This window comes from Hydra vulgaris, chromosome 06 (assembly GCF_038396675.1).
Source record: "Hydra vulgaris chromosome 06, alternate assembly HydraT2T_AEP".
NCBI lineage: Eukaryota > Metazoa > Cnidaria > Hydrozoa > Anthoathecata > Hydridae > Hydra > Hydra vulgaris.
Genome location: NC_088925.1, coordinates 1425871 through 1435000, shown reverse-complemented (window position 1 = coordinate 1435000; position 9130 = coordinate 1425871). Strand labels below are relative to the sequence as shown.

General features: G+C 24.4%; 1 protein-coding gene across 1 annotated transcript in view; it reads left to right on the top strand.

Moving 5' to 3' along the window:
- The window catches only part of LOC100210131 (alpha-catulin), a 42096-nt gene that overhangs the window by 5696 nt on the left and 27270 nt on the right, over positions 1–9130 (top strand). Inside the window, exons 2-5 of the mRNA XM_065798935.1 lie at positions 1–17; positions 4487–4677; positions 6221–6340; positions 7621–7710. The exon at positions 1–17 is cut by the window's left edge and continues 134 nt beyond it. Coding sequence (XP_065655007.1) covers positions 1–17; positions 4487–4677; positions 6221–6340; positions 7621–7710 — 418 coding nt within the window. The remainder of the gene's footprint in view (positions 18–4486; positions 4678–6220; positions 6341–7620; positions 7711–9130) is intronic.

Below are 9130 nucleotides of genomic sequence, written 5' to 3'. Positions count from 1 at the left end.
AGATACAGATATTAGAGGTATATTTAATTTTTGTTTTATTATATATTTATTTTTGCATGAAATACATCTATAAATGTGTTTGTATTAAAATACTAAATTTTTTTGTCTTAAATTAAAAAAAAAAAGAAAATATGCCTCCATCTGCACATTCAAATTCAAGTATCTCTGATTATTTTGTGTCTTTTTTGTTTAAATGAATTGCACAGTTTAAGTCCCCTAAACCCAAATCATTCGGGTTTAGGGGACTTAACTTGTGCAATTCATCAGAGGGGACTTAAACTATGCAATTCATCAGAGATACTTAAACATGTGCATTTGGGTTTGGGGGAAAATAAAAAGCTATTTTATTTAAAGTCATCCTTTGAAAGATGGAAGAACATATACCTCAAACTATTTTTTGGCATTGAATGTCAGATCTTTTTTCCTTAGCCATGTTTTATTGATTATCGATATCATGGTTTCAGGTGTTGAAGTGCCTATTACAACGTCCATTACAAATTAACTAGCTAATAAGTAGTAGGTGAAGATTATGTTAAAGCCAAAATGGAAAAAAAAATTGTTAGCTTTTATTTTTTTATTTTTAAACCGCGAATAAAAACTTTAAAAAAGTATGAAATTGTTAATATATATTAATAAATTAAACAAGTAACAAAAAGTGCAAGGGAACAACTAAAAAAAAAAGATTTAATATTATTTAGCATAATTATTATTATTATTTTTTTTAATTTATTAACATTTTTTCCATGCAATTTGGTTCTATACATAAAATTGATGTTTCTTTAATAATAAAGAACTGTTACATTGCTCAAAACTAACAAGTAACTAACTGCCTGACAAGACCAATTAGGCTGTATATTATTAGTCTCTTAATTGGTATATTTATTGATAAGTTTTTTTAACCTAATCATCCACTGGAAGAGTTACTAGAACTATATCATGTTTTATATATTACTCTATGCTGTGTTTATCAAACAAAGTAGTAAGGCACTCTTTTAGTGTGCTGGTATCTGGGAAGTTATCTCAGCTTTGCAACATGCTGTCTTGATTTGTTAAGTCACTTACAAATAATTTCTTTAAAGTCTGAAATATCTGGTATTTTAAATGCCAAGTAGTTTGCATTTTGGTGGTACTTGGACTTAATATGCGTTTGTGAGTATGATACTGAATGAAGACCTGAAGTTCTTTAAATAGGAATACACTGCTTTGGTATCACAAATTATAGAAAACCCAATCTAGACATCAAATATAATTATACTATTTAAAAGTAATTTAATCCTTTAAGTCGTCTGTCAATCGTTATCCTGCTCTATAATCTTCATCTTTTCTTTTCCAGTAACTTCCAACTTTAATTAGTGGTTGCTTGCAGCCTTGTTGGAAGCGAAGATGTCTAAAATAGAAAAAAACAAAAAAAAAAACGAGTTTAATTTAGGCCTAACTTAAGACTTCTAGTACTGATTATGAATTATTTTTACATATATACAAACTTTATATTACAGTATATAATGCAAACTAAAGTATATCAATAACTCTATTTTTATTGTTTTTAATGCATATTGTTCAAATTGCATTGTTTTGATTTTGTAACTTCCCCATGAGTACCCACTTTATTTTTTCTGAAATCACTGTAATAAAATCAATTAAATCAGTAGAAAAGAAAAAAAAAATTTTCCAAATTAGTGTTGGTTCTAGGTTACCGGTTTGAAGTGAAGGCACAATTTCTTAGGTTTTAGTCAGAGCCATTTTTAGGAGTCCATCATTTTACTGAATTGTATCTTATCAGTAAATTTCTAAAATTTTGGAAGCCTATTATTTATAGAAACTAAAAAAAATATATCTTTTCACTTGAAAAATCAATGTCAAAGTATGACATTGTAATGTAAAAAAAAAAACTAGAAGGTTTTTTTTTAAATTATAGAACTTTAAATTATGAACAAAACAGGAACAAAACATGTTGCTACTAAAGTTTTTAGTAAAATTTCGAAAAACCAGAAATTTCAAATGGCCATATCTCATGAATTCCAAAAGATTTTATACTGAAATTTGAATTCAGAAATTCAAATTTCAGCATAAAATCAAGAACTACTTTTCTGATTGATATAAACCAACCCACCAAGTTTCATCAAAATCTGAGGTAGTCCATGTTGAAGTTCTAAAATTTATTTGTCCTGAAATAACCCAAATGTATCAATTTAAAAATGTTTGAAAAGTGGAATGTGCTAGAAATCTTTTGTTTGACTTGAATCATATTTGAATTTCATTGATATTATAAACTTTTAACGATTTAAATATGTATATTGAGTTAAGTTATATTTGCTTGCATTATGCTTTTCTGTTATGCAATTAAATCTCATAGCAAATACTACTTACCCTAAGGGGCAAATTTAATCAAGTTTACAAGATCGCAAAAACTTTTTCTGAAAAAAGAACAAATTTACTGCAACAAAAATAGCAATGTTCTTTCATAAAACTCTTTATGTTTTAAGTATTATTTGTATAGGACAACTTTTATGTTTTCAATATTGTTTGTATAAAGCAGATGTTAATCCAGATAATAAAAATACAGAATAAAAAACTTTAAAAAATTTTAAAAAATATAGAAATGAGGTAAATAAAAGCTTGTTAATATTTTAGTCAACTTCAAATACAACTTTATACACAAATAAAAGAACTTAAAAAACTACCTCTTGGTAATACTCGTGGTCTCAGAAGTACACATTTTAATTTTAAAATTAGCTTTGCCCGACCAATGTTGATACAAAATAACCAGGTTATTTTGTATCAACATTGTTTTAAGCATGATGAAACCTTTTCTCATAAAAATTGTTATTGCAATAACAGTCCTTATTATAAAATAAAAAATGCTTAATGCTTTAACTTAATGTGAGTTTAATGTCATAAAATTATTTTTATTTTTTTATTCCTTGTAAAGACAAATTTTTTTAAAGTACTGCAATATTATAAGTTACCGCTAAATGATTTCAATTGAAAAGTTGACTTTATTATGTAAATATAATATAAAATCTTTTTTTTAGTATTAAATATTTAGATTGAATATTACTTTTTTTAATATTTAATATAAACTAAATTCTTTTTTTTATCATCATTTTTAGAAATGAATTGTAATGTTTTAATTTTTTTATTATTATTATTTTTTAAATTAATAATTGTGGCTCTGCAACTACTCAATGTAGTTAAGGCAAGTTAGTAAAACTTAAATCAAAATTTTTTCATAAAAATCTCGTCTTTGTCAATCTATTACTTAAGTTTGAAATGAAATAAAATAAATGAAAATTTTTTTTGTTTAATACAACTACTTCTGCTTATGTTTTAAAAAAATTTCTTCAATTTTTTTTTGTTTATACAGACTTTTATTAAGTCTTTGTTTGAACTTTTAGTATTAGCTCAGTTTGATTCAAATTTTTTTAAATAAAGTTAATAAATGCCCTTGATTTGGACAGGAATACAGATCTAAAGAGCTGTTTAAATCCATAAATTTCTTTAAAAATTTGTTTTTTTTACTCAAAGTAAAGTTTTTTACTTATAAGTAAAAGTAAACAAAAAAAATATATGCTGGTATTAGTAGCTCTTTTTCTTCTATTTGCTTGAGGAATATTCTATTGTTTAAATGTCTTTGCAATAGTTAAAATAATTTCAGCACCGAACAAATTACTTACTTAAAAAGTATTTGAGGTCTAAAAATTAAAGCTAAGTTAAGATTTTATTTTATATTAAATTATATAATATAAAATCTTAATAGGCATACTACATTTTTAATAAATTTTATAAGACTGCTTGTCGTCCACAGTAAGTTTTTTTGTGATTTCTTTTTAAACTAATTGTTTATCTGGCAGACCAGATTTTATGGAAATATCTAAATTGTTTAAACTAATGACCATTTGATGGCATTGATGGCAATTTCTTGAAAAGTATCTTAACTTCATTGAGTTGGTCTATAGTTTGATTTTAACGAGTCATCACCACTTTTTATTATTTTTGGTTTCCTACTACTATTTATTAAAAAGTATATATTGTTATGCTTTCATTTGCCTTATGAAACAGTAAATTAGAAAAAGTTTAATTTCTAAAAGGGGTTGTCCATTAATTATGTCAACAATTTTTTGGTAATTTTTACCTCCCCTTTATCCTTCTCAATAACTTGCTAAACTTCCAAAGAATATAAAATTACATCAAAATTTGATTTTGAAAAATCTCTTAACCAAACTCACTTTAGGTGTATGTAAAATAGCCTAAGGAATCTGTAAATTGCGAGCTACAAGGCCAGCAATAATAAAGCAGCATAACATTTTTAGCTTTTAAGTTATTTTTATTTAGTTGAAAATACTAAAATACCAATTTCCAATACAATAATCTTTATACACTGCTAAAAGTTTATAAAATTTGGGATAGGCTAGTATTTTCATGTGTGTGTAGAAATTTACTTGGAGATGATACTTCATAGTATTCTGTAACTATATAATTTGTTTAGATGAAATGCTGGAAGCTTGTGATATTGCAAGCCGAGCATGTAATAAATTTGTCACAGAACTAATTAACCATGAAAATTTTAACAAGTCAACATTGACAGAATCATCTCGAATGTTGTTGAGTTCAATTACTCGAATTCTTCTTTTGGCTGATAGAATTGCGATCAAACGTCTAGTTAACTCAATTGAAAAGGTAAGACTTTTTATGTTGTTATATTATATATATATATATATATATATATATATATATATATATATATATATATATATATATATATATATATATATATATATATATATATATATATATATATATATATATATATATATATATATATATATATATATATATATATATATATATATATATATATATATATATATATATAGTTATAGAGCATATATATAGTAATAAAGTTTTGGCAGCTTACATAAATGTTTATAATTTGTATAGAGTAATTTAATCAAGAATAAATTTAAAATCATTTTTAATCGTTTTGGTTTGTTCCATGTATTCACCACATGATTAGTAAAAAATTGATAACACTCGTCATTGTTTTTATTAACTCTCTGATTTGCTTGAAGTTTATTATTATAGAATGACCATTTATTATTTTAAAACACTGTATTTGCCTTAAACTCTACAATCTTCTAGTGATTGAATATCGTTTTTTTTTTTTCTTTTTTATATTTGAATATCTCTTTGTATTCCACTTTTCTAAGCGACAGAATCAAATAAGTTGCTCTGTTTTGTACATTTTCAAGCTCAATTATATCGTAGTTGGTGAAGGTTCCACGCTAATAGTTTCAAGCTAGTTCCATATTGACAAAGGCTGTGTATTTTACAAATATATATATATTTGTGTATAATGTTTTTAGAGTACTTTAATACTCCATTCCAAGTATTCTACTAGCTTTGTTTGATGCATACATTACTTGACTATGGTGCTTCATACTACTAGAAAAATATATACCCAGATCTATTCTTCCTTTGTGCTGCATAAACTTATTTCATTTTTTTGAAGGAATTGTCTAGTTGTGATAGTTATCTGATTTGCCAAGTGCAATCCTTTACATTTTGTATCATTCAAATACATGTTTAATAACATTTCGCTATTTTGTTTTTTATCTTGTAATTGCATTTTTATTGTTGTGTCATTTTTACTTATTATTTAATATCATAAACAAACAATATTTCTACATTCGAGAATTGTTCTGGCAAATTTTTAATATATATTATGAATAGAATAGGTTCAAGCACAGAGCCTTGCAATACTCCAATCCAAACCTCTTTTTAATGCAATAAAAACTCTCCTATTATCACTTTTTGCTAACAATTTTTTAGACTTAATCCACTTTAAAGTTTAACCATTAATTCCATTACCTGAAACCTCATCAATCAAATATCTATGTGATAAACTCATGTTGAATAATAATAGATGATCTTTTACTAGGTGTTTAACCATACTTACAAAAACCTAACATTGCCATTACTATTACATACAAAACCAAACAACTAAACACAGCCATTACAAAAACCTTACATTAACCACATAGAAAAAAAAAAAATTTAAAAAAAGCAACAACTAAAAATTAATTAGGAGTTAATTGTTAAAGCAAAAAAAATTTTTAAAAATATTTCAACTTTTAAGAATACTGAAGATTTTTAAATAAAAGCTTGAAACTATTTTCTAGCTATTTTTTTTATATTTCTAATTACTTAAAATTTCTTTTAGGTTGACAAACGATTACTTGAGTTAGAAAATGTAAAAAATTTTACAGAATTTGTTTATAAATTTAGTCAATTTGGTAGTGACATGGTGGAACTTGCCAATATATCTGGTGAAAGACAAAATGTAAGTTTATTTTAATTTGTATTTGGTTTTTTTGATTTAAATGGTTTTGTGGTTTAATCAAGTTATTATAATAGTTTTGATAACTATAATAGTTATGTACATAAATTATGTTAATTAATTACTTTACTTAATAATTATGTGCATTATTTATGTTAATTACTTTACTTATTAGTTATATCTGGACTAAGAGCTCATTACATGTTCCAATTTAATATAAAAAAACACTGTAGTAGTTCGAAAACTTCTTAATGGGAGAGGAACTTGTAATTATAATTTGTATTAATAGAATAAATTAAAGAATAAATTGTAAAAAAGCCAATAACTTTCCTTTCTTCCTTTTTTTTGTAAACAGCAAGCGTTATTAAAGTTTATTTGAAGCAATATTTTATGTTTTACATTTTGTAGAAAAAAGCCTAAAATGTATATTTATCTGAACTTTATTATTCGTTTTGAATGTGTTTTTAAATGCTTTGTTTCAATTTAAAAAATGTTTTGACTTTAAAGAAATTTATTATCCAAAAAATCTTTAGGTAAAATCCTGGAAAGTCTTGAAATATTTTGGAAAAGTTCTGAAATTTTATAGCCAAATATCCTGATAAAATAGGAAAATGGTCTTGAAATGTTGTGCTTATTAAAAACAAGTTGATAGTGTATTTTGTTTATTAAAAGTTGAAATTACAAATCTTGAGTGTTGCAATTTGTTATAAAGATTTTACAAATAAGGCTGTAAAATATGATCATGGTAAAACCTTTTCTTTTCTTTTTTTCCTTTTCTTTGTCAGAACTAGAACTATTTGTAAAGTATTAGATAAAGTATAAGTATAGATTCTAAAAATCAAGTGTTAAAAGTTATATTTAAAACAAATATGCTATCTGTTGGTCTCATATAGCAGTAATTATAATGATATTTATACACAATAATAACATACACAGCAATGATAATATAAATATAACATCTGTAATAACATTATATACTCATTATATGCTATATTCTAATTTCTAGTTTGGCAAAATATTAAAAAATAACTAAACTCAAAATTTAATTTAAATTGAATATGGAATAATTTTTTAAATGTTATTAATATACACTATATATTATAATAATTTACAGTGGTATAATATTATATAATATATATTTATAAATTGTATGTTTTGATATAATTTATTATATATATATATATATATATATATATATATATATATATATATATATATATATATATATATATATATATATATATATATATATATATATACACACATTGATTTTTTTTTTCCAGGATTTAAAAGATGATCTTCAACGAGCCGAGGTTTGTGCTTCAAGATCCGTGCTTGAGAAATCAACTATGATGCTATTAACAACCTGCAAGGTATAATTTTTTTTACAAAATTTATTATTTGAGATAATTAAATTAGTGGCGAGTTTAGACAATAGGGTCATTCGATGCCAATAGACCAAAATTTTAGGATTTCAACATAATTTTGAAATCCTAAAATTTTGGTCTATTTTGATAAAACTTGGTGGGTTGGTTAATATCAATGAAAAAAGTAATTTCTGAAAATTGGCACAAAATCTTTTGTGGTTCATGAGATATGGTCATTTGAAACTTCTGATTTTTCTAAAAATAAAAACTTCAATAGTGAAAACATGTTTTGTTCATACTTTAAAGCTCTATATTTTAAAAACAAAATTTCAGAAAACCTCCCAGATTTTTTTATTGTATACAACTCTAGACTTACTTTAATAAAACTTTGACATTGAATTCTTGAATGTCACATTTTATCTATAATGGTTATCTAAACAACCTAAAAAATCGCAAATTTAAAAAAATAATTTTTGATGAGTCAATATAAAAAATTTGCAGTTAAAGAAGTGAAAAGACATATTTTTAGTTTCTATAAATGGTTGTTTCTTTTTTAATTTTTTACATAGTTGTACTATAAATAAATTTATAGTCATGATATTAAATATAAGGTAAATTAGACTAAGTCTTTTTTTACATTTTTACCTAATAGGCTACTTTTAAGTTTTATATGCAGTCTTTTTACTGTCTAACATTAACAGCTAAATTTCACAGTTTTTATATGTGTATGTTTAGTGGTGTGTTTGGGCATAAAGGCACTTCATACGTCAAACATAAAACCAGACACACTGTGTAAGGAGAAGTAATCAATTACAATTTTTTTCTAAGTTTTGGGCAAAATGTGCATTTTAAAAAGTAAATTGACAGGGGAAGGGTGCAGGGAAGAGCTAGGGCTATTTAAAAACTGAGTTTAAATCATGCTTAATTAAAGACTTTTTTCTAGTACTGATTATGAAATACTTTTAAATTCATGCATACTTTGTATTACAATATATAATACAAACTAAAGTACAACAACTTTATTTTTATTGTTTTTAATGCATTTTGGACAATTTTGATTGTTCTGATTTTGTAACTTCCCCATGAGTACCCACTTTTTTTTTTCCTGAAATCACTGTAAAGTCTATTAAATTAGAAGAAGAATTTTTATTAAAACAGTGTTGATCCTAGGTTACCGGTGGTTTGAAGAGAAGGCATATTTTCCTAAGTTTTAGCCACAGCCATTTTTTGAAGTCCATAATTTTTCCCTGAATTGTATCATGGCCTACTATATTTACACAGACGAATATCATGCTTTTCGGAGTGAATAATTAGAAGGATAACTTTTGGACTTTTTGGACTTAAATGTCTTATAAAATTTTTTATTTAAATTTGATAATATGGTAATATATGTGCTATATTTACTGTAAAACTGGATATAAAAAGA